We start from the raw sequence: 20000 nt of genomic DNA, 5'->3' as shown, positions 1-20000 counted from the left end.
TTACACTTGGTGATTAAACATCATTTTCTCCAAAAGTTGTGTGTTTCGGAATGCATTCCTCCCATAAAAGTGCCTGCCTTTGATCCTACCCGCTCCCCTCTCTCTCTCCCTGCCCAAAAACTGCTATCCGTTCTCTCCTTCACCCCGGTGCTGCTTGGCTGGCTGTGGTTAACAAACTAGCAAAACAATGATAATTAATGTAACAAACAACGAATAGACATCGACATCCAAAGGCAAGCGAAACAGCTTAGAGGAAGGGGGGAGGATTTGTGCCCCATTCCCTCGGTTGGATGCTGCGAACGTTGATGCAACAAATACGATGCGCGGCTCTCCCAGGACCAGAGGAGCTTACGGTTTCCCCTATCGGACTGATCCCGATTATTGTTCCTTCTTGTTCAGCGAGCTATAGCTTGGTGGCGGTTCCTACGTGAGCAAAGGAGGAAGATCCGAGAGAGTAAGAAATATTGATAAGAACCCGAAATCGTTATACTCACGTAATAGGCCGGCGGCGGAACGTAAGCCGTCTGAGGGCTATTGGGATCGTAATACGCGCTCTGAGCCGCTTCCGCTTCCTTGGAATCTGTGTTTAGGAAAGGAAAGAATAGAGTTTAAGATGTCCACGAAATGTCTCGTACGTATGTCGCTCCGTAGGAAGGTAACTTACTGGCTGGTGGTTGTGGTGGTGCCGAGAAGCCCATCGCAACGCCACCGTTCGATGGACCGGGTTGCGCTGCATGCCCACCATTCGGATAGCCAACTCCGGGTCCGGCTACAAATCCGGGTGCCATCTGCATCGGATAGCCACCTGCGGTTGGTGCACCATGCTGTGGTGGATACTGCGGTGGATAGGGATATCCGGCTGCCGCTGGCTGCGGATATCCGCCAGTGTTTGCGATGATACCCGGGTAAGGCGGCGGACTGTCGTGCATGTAGATCGAGTTCGGTTGCGGTTGCTCGGGGAATACGCTCGCCCCCGGTACCCAGCCATAGTTGTAAGGATTCGGCGTGTACGCTGGCGGTGGTGCTGCGTACCAAGCCCCACCCGGTGGCGTATACGGTGGTGGCGGTGCACTGCCAGCGTTACGTTGAGCGATCGAAGCGGCACGTAGCATTGCCTGCCCAAAATCGATTGCACCACCGTGCTTGAACAGGATCTTGAACTTGGCCTCCCCGTTCCAATTGCCGTTCTGCTGGGCCGTCACCTTGCCCTTGATGTAGTTGGCCCCAAACACCGGCTGCTCGATCTCTACCTCGCGCATCGTCACGAACGGCATGCTGAAGGAGCGCAGTGCATCGCTCTCGTGCTTGCCATTGTAGATGATCCGGTGCGTGGTAAGGTACACCCGGCCCTGCTTGCTACCCTTCATCGCCGGATTGTCGTGACCGGTGAACTCGATTGTCACATGATCGCTGAAGATCAAAATGCTGGAATAAGATAGAGGCAAACCAACGGTTAGGGGGGATCGAACGTCATGGAAGAAACAAATGGCCGGAATGCGAAACAGAATGCGTAGTAGGCTGCGACGGGATCAGACAGGCTTTCTGGAACATTCCAGTTCCTGGATCAACCGTCGCCGATAATTCCCAACAGTTGTGGCACCGGGTTCCGGTCCACCCCGAAGACGTCACCAACTCACCCTTCGCCTGCGTGTATTAAAACGCCATTATTGGCGTGCGCTGTGTTGAGGGACATCTCGTTTCCACTGATCCGCTCTTCTGGCGACGACGACGATTACCCTGTCTCTATGGCAAACGTTGTTGCAGAACACTTGCACAGCGCAAGCAAACAAACGGATGATTTAAGTGTATCGTCGTAACTGTTTGTGAATTGCACGGTTTTGCGTTATCTTTTCGGTTCGTGGAGCTTTATTTTTTAGCTCTGATGATGAGTCACCTGCGAGATTTTTTGTTGTTTTTTGGTTTATCATGGAACAGGGTGGCCCTGAGCTTTGTTTTCATTTTTGCTCGTTCAACAGCCGCCGAACTGTCATTGTCGGGCGGCTGTTGCTTGTTCCCGGCGGCTGTTGATGAGCTGGCTCCGGTTTTATTTAGTAATTTCGCGTTTCCTTTTCAAATTACTCTTTTTAGATTTGACTATAATTTTGAATTATTTGTACTTTTTAAACCAACCTTTAAAAAGTATATCAGCTTAGAAAACACACAGTTGAGCTTTTATAGACAATTGTTGAAAATTTGTTGAAAGTTGAAATTAAAACAGAATTTCTTTCGTATTTTTCCTTGCGATGCTTCATACAATGTTTAAACATTTTGCACAAAATTTATGTTGGGAAATGTTCATTTGCTGTAGTCAGTCAATGCCCGCCGCGTGGCCTCAACGATGGAGGTGCATGGTTTTTTGTTTTATTGTTTTGTTTTTTATGTTTATCGGTTCCACATTTCTTCCTTTTCGTTTCCTTTCCTTTCCTACCATCGTTAAAGAACGCTCCAAACTCAATTTAACAAATGATTCCTGAGTTTTCCTTTATCAAACAATTCTGGAGAATGCCGGAGCCGTTATTTTTTGGTAGTGGTCAGCCCGTTTCCGAAGGGAAAATTCAGGGGAGACATTTTCCACCGACAAACTCCTCTTCACTCTCTATTTCTCTCTCTTCCTTTAGTAGCATCTTCCTATCTCGGTCTCGCTTACGACTCGCGACCACGCGGCGGTCCTGCGCAGGACGCTGATTCGCGTATGGTTTGCCTCTGGTGCGGCGAAGGAAAAACAGAAACATAAATATATTAGTTTCTTGTCATCATTTTCCACCGATGCCACCGAGGCAGCTGCACAGTAACCACAGTTTCTGTTGCGCTCGTGCGAACGCTGTGCGGTCGGCCCCAGGTTCCACGGGGCGGGTGTTTTGAGTGGAAGTTTGTGCGTCTTTGGAACGGCGAGGAAAACTGTTGTGGAATCTCCCATGGAACCATTCGACGAACGGTATCACGAACCATAGAAAAGGAGGTGTGAACCCGGTGGCAGCAGGCGGTACCAGCTATATCAGTGATTCTCCCCCCGGGTCGATTTTAAATTGACCTTTTAATGATCACCTGCAGAGAGGACAGGTGGTATACAGTGGCAGGAGAAAATAGATAAACTGTAAAAACGGAAAACAAAGAAGGCTGGTGTGGGGGGTAGCGAGTAGTAGGCGATGCCGCACTCGTTGCCGATGGCGGTGACGACGGACATGATGCATGCAAACACCAATCGACTCACCACGAGGCAAACGAGGCTGCCTCACTGTCAGGAAGGATGAAGAGCTGGGAAAATCGAAATCGGAAAAGTTTTCCAATCATTCGAACCGCTTTCAATGGAAAAGCGTGAGGCGTAGTAGGCTAGCCCCTCAGCCTGCTGAGGTTGTTGTTGTTGTTGTTGTAATTGGTGGTTGTGAGATACTCGGACGAACCAGTTCAGAACCTGAGAGGCACGTCTGCAGCTGCAGCACCTTTGAGGTATGCCGCCTGTAGCGGTGATCATCATAGAAATCTACGGGAAGCAGTCGTGCAAGTAGTGACTGGGACTGGAGTGACCAGATCTCGTCAGATTCCTTGGAAGCTTGCAACAGCCAGCAGCAGCGCCCGACCAACGGCACGCGCTTAGTAGGCTGCTGTAGAAGTGCGTACGTGCGTGCGTGTGCGTTCGAGGCAGCTAGTGTGAAAGGTCATCCCAGTAGCCAGTGCGTGGAGGCGGTGGTGACTGATTTGGGATTCTCCTCCGTAGGCTGCCGTAGGCGAAGCAAGACCGAGGGAGTCGAGGCCTGTCGAAATGATGGAAGCATCGGAAAATGGTAGCACTGGGTGTGGGGTAAGCGGGGGTAGTACTGGTGGTGGAGGTGGACACAGCTCATCCTACGAGCCGCTGGAGGGTCGCCGTACCTTCGACACCGCCGACAGTCCCGATCTCGATGGCAGTGGTGGCGGAGGGGCTGGACCCCCCAAGGATCGACGGCGGCTCGTCTTTTTCGCCCTCATGACGGCCGGCGTTGGCTTCGTGCTTCCCTATAACAGGTGTGTAGGTCGATACACGTATGTATGTGTGTGTGTGCGTGTGTGGTGTGTGTGAGAAAGAGACGCGAGGACATTGAGGAGCAGGACGATGGCTGAGTACAGATGCACTCACCCAGCAGCGGACATTACATCACGACAGGAGGACGAGTGCAAATGTACTCGGCCATCGATGGCCGGTTTTTGCTTACCTCCTATCGGGATCATTTGCCCTCTTCTTCCCTACAGCTTTATTATTGCTTCCGACTACTGGCAGTCGCGATTTCCGGGCCAATCGGTTGCACTCGACATGTCGATGACTTATATCATCGTTGCGCTGGCGACGGTACTCCTGAACAATGTGTTTCTTACGCTGGCACCCTTCCGGGTACGAGTAGCATTCGGTAAGCAACTGGCATCAGCTCACCTTCCTCCAGTGATTACTCGTACTTACTCCGCTCTCTTTGTCATCTTTTTCTACAAAACATAACAGGCTATGCCGTATCCTTCACGACGCTCGTTTTCGTCGCACTGTGCGAGGTAGCCTGGCACATGTTCACGGCAAAGACGGCCTACTCCGTCAACCTGGCGGCCGTATCGCTCGTTGCCATGGGCTGCACCATCCAGCAGTCGAGCTTCTACGGGTTTGCCAGCATGCTACCGAAGCAGTACACCCAGGCGGTAATGGCGGGCGAAAGTAAGTTCGAAACCAACCGACCGCGGTTGTGTGTGTGTCGAGGTGCATCATGCGTTTAACATACGAATGCTTTGTTTCAAATTTAAATTACAGGTTTGGCCGGTTTCCTGGTATCTTCCAATCGCGTCGTCACAAAGCTGCTGATCAAGAGCGATCGTGCGTCGACCGCCATCTTCTTTCTCACCTCCACCGTGTACATCGCGTTCAGCTACGTGCTCCACTCGATCACAACCCACTCACCGTTCGTGCGGTACTACATGAAGGCCTGTGCCAAAATCGTCCTCCGACCGGATGACGATCACACACTGGTAAGAGCGTACGCCACGTCGCTGCAATCGTTGCGCGGATGTTACTAATGGCATCCTTTCGCTTGAATCCCCCCCTTTCACAACCAGAGTGAAACCATGGACGGTGGTGGTGACACAGCGAGCGCCCGGTACGGTGTGCTAACGCTGGACGCTAGCCCACCGGTGCACATGCCTCCCGGATCAACGGCGTTGAGTTTTAGGTAGGTTGGGGAGGGGTAGTTACCTTCGGCCACCGGTTACTGATCAACGGATTTTTTTCTCATCTAACCAGCAATCCCGTCTATGACCTATCGAACCCATCGGCCGGAACGGAAACGGTACTAGAGACGAACCTTACCTCGACGACGACGACGACGGCAACACGATCGATAATGGCCACAACCACCACGGCCGACGTACCGAACGTAGCGTTCAAGGTCGAGCACGTAATGACACCGGACATCTGTAGCGCCGGCCGGTTCGGTAGCTTCCGCAGTGGTCTGGAATCACGGTGGAAGGTAGCAAGGGCCATCTACCCGTACATGGCATGCATCGCGATGGCATACTGCGTCACGCTGTCCCTGTATCCCGGCATCGAGTCGGAGATCATCTCGTGCAACCTCGGCACCTGGATGCCCGTACTGCTAATGTTCACCTTCAACGCATCGGACGTCGCGGGCAAGCTGCTGGCCGCCGTACCGTACAGCTGGTCCCGCCGTCAGCTCATCCTGATGTCCGGATTGCGGGCCCTCCTGGTGCCACTCATACTACTATGCTGTTCGCCCCGCGAACAGCCGGTCATTGCGGGTGAAGCGGCTGCCTTCATCTTCACTGCGGCACTCGGTGTCAGCAATGGGCTGGCCGGTAGCTTACCGATGATGCTGGCCCCGGATAAGGTGTCGGCGACGCTCCGTGAGGTAACCGGTAACATGATGACGCTGTCGTACAATATCGGTCTCACCGCCGGTTCACTCGTGGGCTACGTTTTCGAGTCGATGCTGGGACCGCAGCTACCGAACCCATGCCCACAGTATCCGTTCGTGCCACCGAAACCCAACCAACCGCCCGGTGGCTTCATCGGTATCAACGCGACCCATCCGTTCGCCACTGGTGGTACCGTGATGGGTGGTGGTAGTCAGCAGAACTTTCTGACTACCAGCACCACCACCGCCGCCTCCAGTACGAATGGGCTCGTGACGGCAACATCAACAGCCGCGACTACGATAGCGACCCTGCTGACAACGCTTACGGCCACCGCGCTACGCAGCACCGTGGCCAACGCACCCGAAGCGACCACCATATCATCGCTCGCGGCCGCTACAACCAGCAGCAGCAGCAACAGCATCCCTTCCACCACGCTTACTGGCGCTTCCATGTCCACACTCCGGGATGTACTCGGCCTGAGCAGCACCAGTGCACCGGCCGGATACGATGGTAGCCAATTGGCCGCAATGGCCGCCACGGCACTGTACAATGCGACCAGCTTGCTCCTGGAACCGGCAGCCGGTGCCGTCAATCCTCAGTAGGCGATACGGTCAGGCGCAAACACACTGGCCACATCCACGCCACTGGCCTGTTACTACGTAGCTGATTGCGGATGAATGTTCGGATCGACATGAGACACGCGACACGCGACATGCGAGTGAGCGCGACCAAAACCACATACCAAAGAGATATAAATGGACGGATAGAGACACGTGCATTTGGTAGTTGGCGGAGCAGCGGAGTCTTTGGCTCCCCTTCATGAAAGGTATCATTCTTGTGCGTCCCCCCGCCCTCCCCCGATATACAGATATACACAGATAAAACAAACAACAAAGAAAACAGAATTAGAACTTGTAAAAAACAAAAAAATAAATACTACACCTAACTCACTGTACCAGCGCCAGCGCCCTGTCCCCCTGGAATTGACATTAGCTTGCCCTTACAACGATTCATCCAGGCGCCGTAAGCAGAACAGGCTGGCCAGCTTCTGGCGGCGCGTTTTACGCTTCTTTCGCTTTTTGCGCCGACAATCGTGGCAACGGGAGGTATTGCTAGCGGAACGCTCGAGCGGACGGCCGGTCTGATCGGCAAAGTCCTGATCGAAGTCTTCCTCCACACCGCCCGGAAGCTGATCGGTACCATCCGGTAGGTATACGGTGCCGAACGATAGTGAGGCGTTGCTATGGCGACGTGCGACCTCACCGAGTGCTGGGATGAGCTGCTCGTAGTCGGGTGAAAATTCGCCCAAAATCGGTGAGTCCATCGTGTTCCCATCGGCCGATGATGATGCTGGCCGGTGGCGGTGATGCGGTGATGATACGTGAGTGCTGCGCCGTAACCGAGTGGTCCCGCCGACGGTCGGACTGCTAGTGGCACGTACCCGTCCCGTCCCGGTCTCCTGCGCCTTGCCGGGTTCGCAGATGGTTCGGTCGGTGGAGAAGTGGTCCACTTCGAAGCTTACCGTCGGGCTCGTCTGGCAGGCAACCGAGCTGGTCGTATGCATTTTGTGGAGCGACGAGTGACTTCCATAGCAACTACCGGCCGATTGCTGCTGCTGCTGGCGCGTTAGCTGGCGCTGCTGCTCCCTGCACCGTTCCAGCTCCATCAAACGATCGTTATCCATGCGCAGCAGATTGTTTTTAAACTTTAGCGCATCAATTTCGTTGAAGTGCTTGGCCTGATAGAATTCGTGCAGCTCCTGCTGGCTGGCCAACTGGAGCCGCAACTCGCGCACCATCGTTCGCAGGACCGCGAGGTTGTCCTCCTGCTCCAGTGCTTCATCCTGCGCACCGCAAAAGGAAAGGAGATAAAGACGATGCCAACGATGACGATGACGATGACGACCTACCTCGTCTAGCTGCAGCAGATCACCGCTGACCGTCTCGGGCATCGATTTGTGGCGCACGAGTGTCTTGCGATCGCCACTCGCCGCAGCCGCCACCAGAGGTTTGGGTGTTGATTTTAGCTCATCAATCTGCTGCTTCACCTTGCTCGGTATGTGTGCGTACTTATTGTTGCGATACCGATGATACCGGTCGGTTCCGTTGCTACTGCCGGAGCTGTTTACGCTGCTACTGACGGTCTTCAGCGAACCGGTATCCTTCTTCAGTTGCTTCTGGTGGTGGTGGTTCGTCGAAAGCTGCAGCAGATTCTCCAGTGAGCGCGGTTGCCGCAGTTTGGCCTTGTTCTCGGTCTTGAGCTGGCTTGGCCGTTCGGTCGTGCGTACGAAGGACGGTTGCATTGATGATCGTTTTTCATGCTCGCGGCTTGTATCGCGCTCGCTCGATGCACTCCGATTGTCACCCTCGGTCGACAGCGACGAGTGGCCGCTCGACGTGTTCGATGATCCCGACACGATCATGCGCGATCCGGTTCGATTACCTATGGTTGGTTGCGGGGAGATGGGAGGAGCAGAAGCTGGTTGGCATCGTCGTGTGGTCAAAGTCAGCAAGGTTAAGCAGCAGCAGCTACTGTCTTACCCGTGCCCTCATCCGAAAGATTCACAACGGTAGCCGTGGTGGTGATGGTCGTGGTGGTGGTAATGGTAGAGGAGGTGGTTGTGGTGGCAACAGAAGTCACGCTCATCATATCCTGTTCCATCTGCTTCGATAACGGGTGCTGGTGCCGCAGGAGCACCGGCTCTGGACTAACGGGAATTTCATCGCTCAGGTCATCGAAGGCAATCAGCAGACTACTGGGAAACGTTTCATCGCACAGATCGCGGTTCATTTTTGTTTGCCCTAGAAACTGGCCGCGCTTTATGCGCTGCTTACTTTGCCAAATTTACTTAAACGCAACAGAATGGACCACTGACGATGCACCACAGACTGAGCCGTGTTTAGAGACAGAATTTAGTTGCGCCCATTCGCGGAAGCGTGTGTGGGTGTGTTATCAACGTGCTAATTGGGCTTTGAACTGAAGGCCGGTGACCCAGGCAAGGATCTACTGGCCGGAGTAAACTGTCATTTCACGTCAGACAGCCCCATTTTGTACAACGGCCTGCTGCGAATACTATGCAATATTTCTCTAACTTTACAGAGAAAGAGAGCGAGAAGGACAGAGAAAGCGAAGATATTGATCGACTAATAGAATCTAAAAAAATGTTGCATTATCCTCGGTACGAGCCATTTTTGGAGGATTCATAAGTTTTTATTAAAGTTAGCTGTTATAGAACCAGCGCAAGAAACCATACCAATGAACCTCTGAGCTATGTGCTTATCAACGGGTTTTATTATGTCTTTGTCGCTGCTCAGAATATGACGATACTGTACATTTAAAACGTGGTGTTTGTTTAATGTATTTCGTAATCTGATGATTTAATATTTTGTTCATGTTATTAGCAAAAAAATCCGTGTAGTTTAGTATACTTCATGATTGTACTATCATTATTCTAGCCATTTCAATTTTCAAGAGCTTTCAGAGTGTTCACATCTATTATCAACACATTTGTGTGCATATTGCGCACGTCATCCGATCTGTGTGTGTGTTTTTGAGAAGGCATGCGATCGAAACGATTAGTTTGGGAATTTCCTTTATTGGGTTTTCCCCATTACGTTAAACACGTTTGCTACCGCTCTGGACAGGTATTTCAAAAACCAACGTTCACTGTCAAGTGTGGCTTTTCTGTACCGGTTACCGATGGACTTTATTTTGAGCTAAAATATCAAAGCTATCGACACGACAAATGCAGCTAGATGCGATACAACGAGTTAAGCTGGAAACGTGTTCTAATGTTTGCATAGCAAACGATAGTCCCCAATGTTTGTTCTGGCGAATGCTGTGCTACTTCAGAGGCCATACGCGCGGCAAGGTTAATGCGATTAGACGGGAAAGGTTATCAACAAAAACTCGGTGCGAGAATCAAGCCAGCGACTCAATCGGTAAGAGAAGACTTTCTCTCATTTCAATGTTAGGTGCAAAATCTCCCAAAAACCCCGCTGGCCTACATAATGGCGTGTGCGCCCTTAGTCGGCTTGTTTGTTGACCGCAGACGACGATGAATTAAAAAAAAAGCACGTTTGGGAAATCCCAACGGAAATGGAAAGTAACTCGTTCCAATCCTTAAGCCATTTGGTCTTAGAAATCTGCTGTCACACGATTTGATTTGGGCCCGAACTCCATGGCGTTGCTATTCACTTCATTTGATTCATATTCCACTTTGATCGTGTCAACTACATTAGTGTCGGCGCGATCACCAGCCAGAAAATTCCATCAGCGTCTGATTGGTAGAGCAAATAGGCTGGTGGTATAAGATAAACATAAAATCAGAAACAAATCCACCTATCAATGCTGTTTGTTTGACTACCTTAACGCCGGTCTGTTTGTATAAAGAGTTCGAGGAACGGACGCACGTACGCCAAGACACTAGCTGGTATGCGTGCGATCAACAATGATCAGCGTGTCCAGTGCAACCTGTTGATCTGTTGCTGAGAGTAGATGTACGGCGGTGAGAGAGAATTTGTACGATCGCGATCCGAGGGCTCCAACGATCGACCTACTTGGATGTGGTGCGAGAAACGTTGGAGTCAGTTCTTGATGAGCCCCACGATCGACCAGACCAGGGCTCAGTGACTAGAGTCGTTTCTGCGCCTCCCCACTACTAGCCGGTTTTACGCTCATAGCATCGACAATATATTTTTTGGTATAGCACAACCCAGGCAAGTGACTTGCGATCGCTCGTAATCGTAGAGCAACGGTTTGTAGAATTTAGCGTTAATCGGTCAACCGCATCATCTTCAAAAATGGAGTGCATTCGAGTGTTGCTTTAACGTTGCTTCCTGTTACAGATCGGGTGCTTTGGAAGCGATGCTTCTGCGCGTCGGTGTAGTCGTGCTCGGACTGTGTTTGACCTTGGTCCGGGCGGCGGACGATGTGATTGTGAGTATCAAATTCAGCAAGCCTTATCGGTTAGGGGTGATCTTTGCCACCTTTGGTTTTAAAAAAATATGTATTTTCTATCCCCTGTTCCGCACATTAAGGAATGCACAACGGATGATGATAAAAAAGGAGAATGCGTTAAGCTTCATCTGTGTCGCAATGGTGTGATCAATGATGACGGTGCCAATATTATTGACATTCGCTTCAATCCGGATAATGTGTGCGAGGACTATCTGCTGAAATGCTGTGCCATACCCGAAGACGAGGATGACCAGGTTTTGGTGCCGCCCTCTTCGTCGTTACCACAACAGCCCGTTACTGGCAACCAGGTTGGACCGACCGCAGGATCGAACCCGGGTGTCACTGGATTAAACGCCGGCGGTGCGACAAATGTACCGGGCACGCCTGGTCCGATTGCACCGTCCCCAACTCCGGATGTGCTAGATTTGGCATCGGGTAAACCCAAACCATCCAGTGGTGTTGGTGGTGGTGCAGGTGTTGGTTCGTGTAACTGCAAAGGAAGTGGCAAATGTTGTGGACCGCATTTGGAAGATGAACAATTGACTTTGATTGGGGGTGATTTGTATTCGGGCGGTGGAAAACCGAATTCAGAAAATTTGATTAAAGAAAACAATCCCCAGCAGCCTGTGCACGGAGGAGGGCCTCCCATTGATAGTCCGAGACCCAATCCTTCAGGTGGCCAAGGACAGGGACCTATTGGTGCAGGTGGTCAGCCCGGAGCTGGTGGCGCTGGAGGGCAGACTGCAGTAAAACCAGGACAGGGACCTATTGGTACAGGAGGTCAGCCCGGAGCTGGTGGCGCTGGACCAGCTGGAGGTCAGAGTGCAGTAAAACCAGGACAGGGACCCATTGGTACAGGAGGTCAGCCCGGAGCTGGTGGCGCTGGACCATCTGGAGGGCAGACTGCAGTAAAACCAGGACAGGGACCTATTGGTACAGGAGGACAGCCTGGTGCTGGTGGCGCTGGAGGCCAGAGTGCAGTTGGACAAGGACAGGGACCTATTGGTACAGGAGGACAGCCCGGAGCTGGTGGCGCTGGAGGCCAGAGTGCAGTTGGACAAGGACAGGGACAAGGACCTATTGGGGCAGGAGGTCAACCAGGAGCTGGTGGCGCTGGACCAGCTGGAGGGCAAAGTGCAGTGAAACCAGGACAGGGACCTATTGGTGCAGGTGGTCAGCCCGGAGCTGGTGGCGCTGGACCATCTGGAGGGCAGATTGCAGTAAAACCAGGACAGGGACCTATTGGTGCAGGTGGACAGCCCGGAGCTGGTGGCGCTGGAGGCCAGAGTGCAGTTGGACAAGGACAGGGACCTATTGGTACAGGTGGACAGCCCGGAGCTGGTGGCGCTGGACCATCTGGAGGTCAGAGTGCAGTAAAACCAGGACAAGGACCTATTGGGGCAGGAGGTCAGCCCGGAGCTGGTGGCGCTGGAGGCCAGAGTGCAGGTGGCCAAGGACAAGGACCTCTTGGGGCAGGTAGTCAGCCCGGAGCTGGTGGCGCTGGACCATCTGTAGGTCAGAGTACAGTAAAGCCAGGACAGGGTACCGGACAGGGACAGCCGAGTGCTGGAGGTGCTGGATCATCTGGAGGCCAAAATGCAGCCAATCCCGGCGCAGGAGGCGCAAAACCATCTCCTGCCGGGATTAAGGGTTCTGGTGGCGGTAGTAAAGGTAGTGGTTATATTTTTACTAACATACCTACTAGTACTAAAACAGATAGCTCAAATAACGAAGCAATAGCATGCGTAACTAATCTCTATTCGGTTTAACCTTTTCATAAACACATTTATAATACCGTGTTCGCTTTTAACAGATCGCACTGGACAGGGTACCACTCAAAGCCCATTCGCCTCGACCGTTCAGCCACAAAAGTGTGGCTTGCGTAATGTGGACGGAGTTGGTTTCCGTATCACCGGCGACAAGGATGGCGAGTCCGAGTATGGTGAGTTCCCCTGGATGGTGGCTATTCTGAAGCAGGAGAAAGCGCTGGATCAAATCATTCACGTGTACCAGTGCGGCGGTTCGTTGATCCATCCGTCCGTCGTACTCACGGCGGCCCACTGTGTATTAGACAAAAACCCACAAGACATCACACTGCGGCTCGGCGAATGGGACACACAAACTAAAAACGAAATGTTCGACTATCAGGTGAGTGGGATCTGTTCAGAAACTAACCGTAAGCTACTAGCGAAAGCGCCAGAGAGTAATATGCTGAATCGATGCACAGGATCGCAAGGCGGTGGAGATTGTGACGCACGCTGAATTCTACAAGGGTGGTCTGTTCAACGACGTAGCTCTGGTCTTCCTCGATAAGCCGGCAGAACTAATGGAAACGGTCAACACTATCTGCCTGCCGCCCCCTGACTTCAACTTCGATGCTTCACGCTGTTTCGCATCGGGCTGGGGTAAGGATGTGTTTGGCAAGCAGGGTACCTATCAGGTGATTCTGAAGAAGATCGAGCTACCGGTCATGCCGCGCGCCCAGTGCCAGACCGCTCTGCGTACGACGCGCCTCGGGAGACGGTTTAAGCTGCATGGCAGCTTCATTTGTGCCGGTGGTGAGAAGGGACGCGATACGTGCAAGGGTGACGGTGGCTCACCGCTGGTCTGTCCGATACCGGGTTCTGTGAATCATTACTATCAGGCCGGTATGGTGGCGTGGGGTATCGGCTGCGGGGAAGACGGTATCCCCGGTGTGTATGTGAACGTGCCATTGTTCCGCGGATGGATTGATCAGCATCTGACGCAGAGAAACATTTCTCACAGCTCCTTCCTGTACGCATGAGCAGCTGCTGTTCTATTAATTTTAAAGCAAAACATGTTTGAAGCAGTGCAATAAAAAGAAGACTCTGTTAAAAGATTTTCATCTTTACACCACTATATCACACCATGTCATGAGTTCAATCGGGTTGGTTGATGAAAAAGATGATTTCCATCAACAACTGAGTTATCATCGGGCTAGTAAGAAACTTTACATTAACACACTTTTCGAAATATGGATTCTGAGTTGAAGCACAAAGTTTGATGTTTGAAGTGAACGGAAGATTAAAACAGAACTAGAACTCTTTTTTTCTGTAGCCGGATCTAGTCGTCGCGTAAAAACCTGTCAAGTCTTGGCAACAATGGGTTTCTCCCTGCTAATCATTAAGTGATAAGGTTCTTCGAGCTTTCCATTTGGACCAAAGTGACAATAATCAACGAACAGTACTGGTGTCGACCATGTGAATCCCACTTATCAGTGTTTGCAGGTTTACCGGTATCATCGATTCGCGTTCAAAGGAGCAGCATTATCAAGACATAACGCCAGTGACTCTTATGGACAGGAACCCGCTTTATGAATTGGAAAAATAGTCTTTCCTAGTTGATTTTTCACATAAATTTTATTCAGACGATTTTCTTAATATGAAATACATTATTGTAACGGAGTGCGGAATCCTAAAACCTTCTTCTGTTCCTACAGTTTTAACTTGACTTGTTTTGTGTGGAAGCAAATCGAAGTGAATTAAATGTGGCCGAACTGCAGCGAATTAAAAAAAAGGCAAAATAAAGAAAAGAAAAAAGAACAATTGTATGATCAAGGGAAAATATTTATTTGCAATTCTCTTTTCTTATTATGCACGTCGCTTGAACATCCCGACATGTTAAGGTTTTTCTCAACCCACTCTGAAAAATAAGAAACATACGTGAGAATTGTAAGAGATGGTTGATTGTCGCAACCGACATTTTTCGAAATTAACCCATATAAAATGTTATGAGAAGTAGATTCTCCTGGCACTTCCATTACAACCGGACCACCTGCTTTATTATCACATATCCATTTGTGTTCCGTGGTCGTGATGCATTTGAATGAGGGATGGAATTTAAATGACGGTTGAATTTTTATTACTAACGACGAACAACTGCTATCTGAGATCATTTCCGGCGTGATTGTCTTCAAGGTAACGATATCTTTCCTTTCGATCAGTGCAGCGCTATCACTCCATCCGGTGTACGATAAATTTACACCTGCACCATTAGGTGAGATCTTCTTCGCTGGAAGACTTATTGGTTGGATATTGGGATCAAACTGAATAGTACCATTTAGCTATAGTATGGCAACATTAATGATCCTAGAGCCAGTTTTAAAATCAGAATGTCTTTTAAAGCACGAGACTTCAAAATTCTCCGATCGGGAAGAACTGTTCGCATTTGAGTGCCACATGCCAACTCTAACACGCCATTCACCAATCGAATTGTCGCAGAAATACAAGCAGGTAGCAACTGACAGCACAGCACGATTGCTGATAAGTACTCCGTAACAACAGTGCGTATCATTTCCGTTAAAAATGGTAACCAGCCAAGGCGCATAATGTGCAGGTCGTTCTTCTTCAGCTGATGATTGCTCAGAATTCGTAGAGGGTGTAGTAAATATTTTGGTAGGTCCCTGAGGGTGCTGTTCTTGCTTTTCATGCACATATCCTGCAGTTATCCTTGTTTCAATCTCTTGTAAAATTGTGTTTGAAGTCCGATTGACTTCCGTAGAGGTCACCGGGGGGAAATTTACTGCAGGTACAATTTTAGACGCTTTATGCCTGCCGCGATCGTTTGTAGAAATTGGAAAAAGTGTTTGACGTATGACTTCAGGTAAGGATGAATGATATTTATTTGCATGATTTCCATCGGCTGGACTCTTAGTTGGTCCTCCATTGATGTTAATGGGATCTGTGCCAGTGGACAAAAAGCGTTCTGTAATGGTCTCTTTAGCAGGCACATCATTTGCAGAGGTAGTAGGAGTTGTTTCTGGGTCGTTTCGAGTTGAAGTTTTCGGTTTTTGCCCAGGTTGCTTTTCTTTAACATCTTCCGTTGGAGTATCGTCAGTTGACCATTCCACAATCTCCTCGGATGCTGATTCTGTGTAAGAGGTTGTAGGGTCCTCTATACGATTCACCGTGTGGAACTTTGCAAAGATTACAGTCGCTTTGGGACAACAATCGAGCGCAGATGGACACCCATCTTCACGCAACCGGAATGTGGGAACACTGCAGTCATCTTTTGATACACAGGCACCGGTGGCTCTTCGGCATGCCTGAAGCTCCACCGTATCCTTTGAGGGCACATAAATACAGGTGCTTCTATAAATAAAGTACGCTTACGATGTTGTTCTTCCAAATTCTTACCTTCCCGTAATCTTCACCCACTGTTGCCACCACGACAACGACGCTTGAAAATAGCACTGCCAATGCAATCAACCGAGGGCATCCGTTTACCATTGTGTTTTAAAAGCAACTGAACCAAGTAGCACCTTTCGGTTGCAATATATTCTTAAATAGGGATTCGCTACAAGCATCGATAACCTTTTCGGTGATAAGGTTTACCTTTGGAACGAGTACACTATATGTGGCCCGTAAAGTGTATAGCTTTCATTGTAACAGCTGCGTTCTTACTTAAATTTGGGATTTTCGGCCGATAATGAAATAAGTCATCGCACTTTTTGAATTTTGAGTATATTTCTATATTAAACTAGGATTATAATTGGTCAGAGATCCATGCCAACTAATTTTCAAATCATTCTGCTCCAGCTACACTCGTATGTTCCATCCAAATAAAATATTTAAAAATAAACCGAGCAGACAGTCTTTTCTCCTGCTAGCTGTAATCCCGTTTACAAAACTGTATGTGGATTATTTTTTATTATTATTCGTGAAAAACGGTACACAAAACCTTATAACTTTACAACCATGGTTACGCAATAGATTTATTGATACTTGTTTAGATCCATTGGCGAATCCATGATTTGAAATCAAATACATTCGTGACAAGTGTAGGAACCTTAGGTTTAGTTTTATCGTAGCATCTTGCAATTAAACCATACAAAGCATAGCGATTGTCAGGCAACTTCGCTACCACCGGGCCGCCCGCATTACCAGCATACAATAACTTGTGATCCTCGACAATGCATGTATTATTTGATTCCTCACTGTTGCAATTTACTATAACGCATAAATAATTAACTTTAGGCAAAGAGCTTCCAGGTTGATTTTCCGTGATTGTGGTCCTACAATAAGTTTCATTAATCCGCTTCAGTTCGATTGTTTTCAATGTGTAATGGCCTACGTAGGGTGATGATGCAAAACTACCACTCCATCCTGTGTATATTAAATTGCCGTCGATATTTTCAATCGACTCCTTCTCCCATATAGGACTTATTGGGTAAATATGCTGACTTGTCCTAATAGATTCATTCAGGAACAGCACCGCAATATTATTGTCTCTAGGTTTCGTGCCAAAATCATTGTGCTTTGTACCATTTTGCACATTCATTTTTATCGACCTGTGGTAGTCGCTTGGTGAGTTTGAGTGCCATAAAGCAAATCGAACAGTCCATGAGCTTGGCTGATTTTTACACTTTGTCCAACAGGTACTAGCTGTAAGTACCGTACGATTACTGATGAGAGCTCCGTGACAACAGTATTTCCCATTTCCATCAAAAATGGTTGCTAACCAAGGTGCGTTATATTCAGATCCTTGAGGTCCATGTGACATTGATGGATAAGTTGTAGCGGACGTCGGTTGGGCTGTTGTGAGTATTTGAGTCTTAGTATACTCAGGTTCCGGTGTCGTAGTATACAGGATTTTAGGTATCGTCTGCTGTGGCATTTCAGTAATCTCTTCCTTTAGATAAACGTCAGTCGACAAATCTACTATCTCCTCCGATTCTGATTCTGTGTTAGTGGTTGTAGGGTTCTCTGTATGGTACACCATGTGGAAATTAGTAACGGTAACAGTCGCTTTAGGACAACACTCAAGCTCGGATGGACAGCCATCTTCACGCAACCGGAATGTGGGAACACTGCAGTCATCTTTTGGCACACAGGCACCGGTGGCTCTTCGACATGCCTGAAGCAAAACCAAATTCTATGACAATAGCAAAAATATAGGAACATCCATTATTAAAGTATGATCACAATTTTATCTTCACAAATTATTACCTTAGTCAGATCACTTTGTGCTGACACCCCGGCAGCGACTTCGAAAAGTAGTCCTGCGCACGCAATCAACCAGAATCGTCCGCTCCCCATGGCGGCTACAAATTAACTGTTACTTCCATTGCAGTTCGTTCACGTTTTGGGAGCAGCGATAAGCTTGCCCTGATAAGTAAAAAAGTTCCTTGCCATCCACAACATCGGTATTTCCCCGATCAGCGCATCAGCGAAGGACAGCCAAGCCGTATATTTAATATTGATACTATTCAAAGTTGCTTAAAGGGGAAGAGGGGGAGGGGAGCCTTGGTATTTTATTGTTTTTATTGACATTTATTTTCACAATTTTAAGAAATCAATCCTTTTCCTTTCAAGAGCATTGTGTGGAAAATGTGAATCAATCGAAGTAAAACTGGCAAATATTGATTTTTGACATTTTTTTTAAAGATTTCCTTTCATACAAGGCTCAATGGCTAGTTTGAAGCGCATTTCCCAAAAGATACATTTTCAAAGTTTCATGTTTATTAATTATGTTATTTATCAACAAGTTTAGAAAGCTTAATTACCTGGCATTGATAAAAGACAGGTTATTTGTTTATTTATTTATTCAATGTGATAAACTCCCTGATCATTCTGCTCCCTGCAGCCGAGCGTATAGGACGCGCTAGCGCTTCTTCGTGCTTGGCCAGTTAACCGTGTCTCGTGGTGCCAGTGTGTGTGAGTGTTGTTATTAAAGTGATCCTGTACCGTCGACGATTCCAGCACGGTTCCCCACGACCGTGCTGCTATCTGGTGTGTACTGTAAGTGTTTTGTGCCAGGATTCAATCGCATGGCACGCCTTAGCGTAAAATCTTACACTAAGCGTATCCCGTTAGTTTCCTGGTAGTGTCGGTGTGTTTGTGGCACGTAGCGTCAGGCGCTAGCGCGTAATCGCCTTACGCTCTGTTCCTGCTTCGTTGCGTGCGCGTAGTTAGGGGGTCATCGTTCGTGGAGATCTGGCCTTGATCGCCGATATCCACCACAGGGTGACCCATTTTTGTTAGTAGTTTGGTGTTTGTTATTTTTTAGCAATAATTTTGGTAGTGTAGTTTCGGATTTTTGTTTTTCCACTTTGTATTGTCGTCTCACTCCTTCCTCACCATGGAGACTGTCGACGGGGCTTCGTGTGCCCCGGAGGATGGTTTCACGGTGTATACGGGGAAGCGAAAGAACGACAGACTGTCGTCGCCCCCACCCGCCGCAAAGAAAACGGCGCCCGCCACTATAACGGCGACGCCAACCGTGATGACCAACCGTGCACGAGCATACCCGGCGTCCGGTAAGGGTCCATTCACCGTATTCATCATGCCCCGTGAGGTCCCACTCGACACGCTGGCGATCACGCGTGCCTTAAAGGCGGCGTACAAGTCAGTGTCTGATGTGTTTCGGGTAAAACCGAACAAATTGCAGGTCACCGTAGGGGACCGGATGCAGGCCAACGCCATTGTAGCCGACCAGGCTTTTACGTCCCGCTACCGGGTATACATCCCCGGTAGTCGGGTGGAGGTGTCCGGAGTGGTGGAGGACGTGAGGATTCCCCCGGAGGAAATCCTAAAATACGGATTGGGGGCCTTCCAATCCACGTCCACCAAAGGTGTAAAGGTGCTGGAAGCTCGGACGCTATACAGCTCCTCGATCGTCGACGGGAAGAAATCCTTCCAGGAGTCCTCCTCACTCCGCGTCACGTTCGAGGGGACGGAGCTGCCATGCTTCCTTGTTATCGAGGGACTCCGGATCCCTATCAAGAGGCCCTATTTCTCGAAGGTTTCGAGTTGCGCAAAATGCAGCAAGATCGGGCACTCCGCGGAGTACTGCACTTTCCAGCTGCAATGCGGAAAGTGCCGAGGTGGGCACAAAACTGAGGAGTGCTCCGCCTCTAGCCAGAAATGCCCGCACTGTAAGCAACAGTGGCACGATGTAGCTGAGTGTCCTGTCTACCGCAAAATCGTCGCGGACCGTAAGAAGGCCACGTGGAACCGTTTTAACGGATCCTTCGCGGCGGCCCTTCGAAACAAGGTCCCGGCGGCGGGCAACAGCTACAGCCTCCTAGAAGGAGAGGACGAGGAGGCTGAGCAAGTCGCGGAGTCCCGCCCTGCTTGCACAATGCGCGTGGTCTCTGGGCGCGTGGGTAAGGGTAGGAAGGGCAAGTCGGCCCC

The 20000-nt window shown here is 49.6% G+C and overlaps 4 protein-coding genes across 16 annotated transcripts in view; 2 read left to right on the top strand and 2 right to left on the bottom strand.

Annotated features, from left to right (window-relative positions):
* LOC125956999 (WW domain-binding protein 2) overlaps positions 1-1925 on the bottom strand; it is a 1971-nt gene extending 46 nt beyond the window's left edge. The window contains exons 1-4 of the mRNA XM_049689349.1: positions 1638-1925; positions 665-1425; positions 495-580; positions 1-423 (exon numbers count right to left, since the gene is read on the bottom strand). The exon at positions 1-423 is cut by the window's left edge and continues 46 nt beyond it. Coding sequence (XP_049545306.1) covers positions 379-423; positions 495-580; positions 665-1425; positions 1638-1693 — 948 coding nt within the window. The 5' untranslated portion in view covers positions 1694-1925 and the 3' untranslated portion in view covers positions 1-378. The remainder of the gene's footprint in view (positions 424-494; positions 581-664; positions 1426-1637) is intronic.
* Positions 1926-2707: 782 nt separating this feature from the next.
* LOC125956964 (equilibrative nucleoside transporter 4) lies at positions 2708-6799 on the top strand. Its single transcript, XM_049689295.1, has 6 exons — positions 2708-4002; positions 4228-4382; positions 4472-4675; positions 4769-4983; positions 5071-5183; positions 5255-6799. Exons 1-6 carry the CDS (start codon positions 3761-3763, stop codon positions 6486-6488), a joined length of 2163 nt encoding a protein of 720 aa, XP_049545252.1. The 5' UTR covers positions 2708-3760; the 3' UTR covers positions 6489-6799.
* A 3664-nt stretch (positions 6800-10463) lies between these two features.
* Positions 10464-13725, top strand: LOC125956961 (uncharacterized PE-PGRS family protein PE_PGRS54-like). Of its 13 annotated transcripts, XM_049689292.1 has the most exons (7): positions 10464-10604; positions 10734-10824; positions 10926-11706; positions 11860-11875; positions 12197-12516; positions 12659-12993; positions 13073-13725. In XM_049689292.1, exons 2-7 carry the CDS (start codon positions 10753-10755, stop codon positions 13628-13630), a joined length of 2082 nt encoding a protein of 693 aa, XP_049545249.1. In that variant the 5' UTR covers positions 10464-10604; positions 10734-10752; the 3' UTR covers positions 13631-13725. The 13 variants fall into 13 exon arrangements, with proteins under 13 accessions (XP_049545249.1, XP_049545243.1, XP_049545240.1 ...); XM_049689286.1 differs by having other exon boundaries at positions 10926-11553; positions 11707-12516; XM_049689283.1 differs by having other exon boundaries at positions 10926-11625; positions 11707-12516.
* Positions 13726-16572: 2847 nt separating this feature from the next.
* On the bottom strand, positions 16573-17903 carry LOC125953370 (ovochymase-1-like). The gene is made up of 2 exons (XM_049682875.1): positions 17814-17903; positions 16573-17739 (listed from the first exon to the last, which is right to left on the bottom strand). The coding sequence occupies exons 1-2, from the start codon at positions 17901-17903 to the stop codon at positions 16594-16596; spliced, it is 1236 nt and encodes a 411-aa protein (XP_049538832.1). The 3' UTR covers positions 16573-16593.
* Positions 17904-20000: the final 2097 nt, after the last annotated feature.

The sequence above is a fragment of the Anopheles darlingi genome, chromosome 3 (assembly GCF_943734745.1).
Source record: "Anopheles darlingi chromosome 3, idAnoDarlMG_H_01, whole genome shotgun sequence".
NCBI classification, from domain to species: domain Eukaryota; kingdom Metazoa; phylum Arthropoda; class Insecta; order Diptera; family Culicidae; genus Anopheles; species Anopheles darlingi.
The sequence above is the reverse complement of the archived record's forward strand: the minus strand, read 5'-3'. Positions and strand labels throughout refer to the sequence as shown.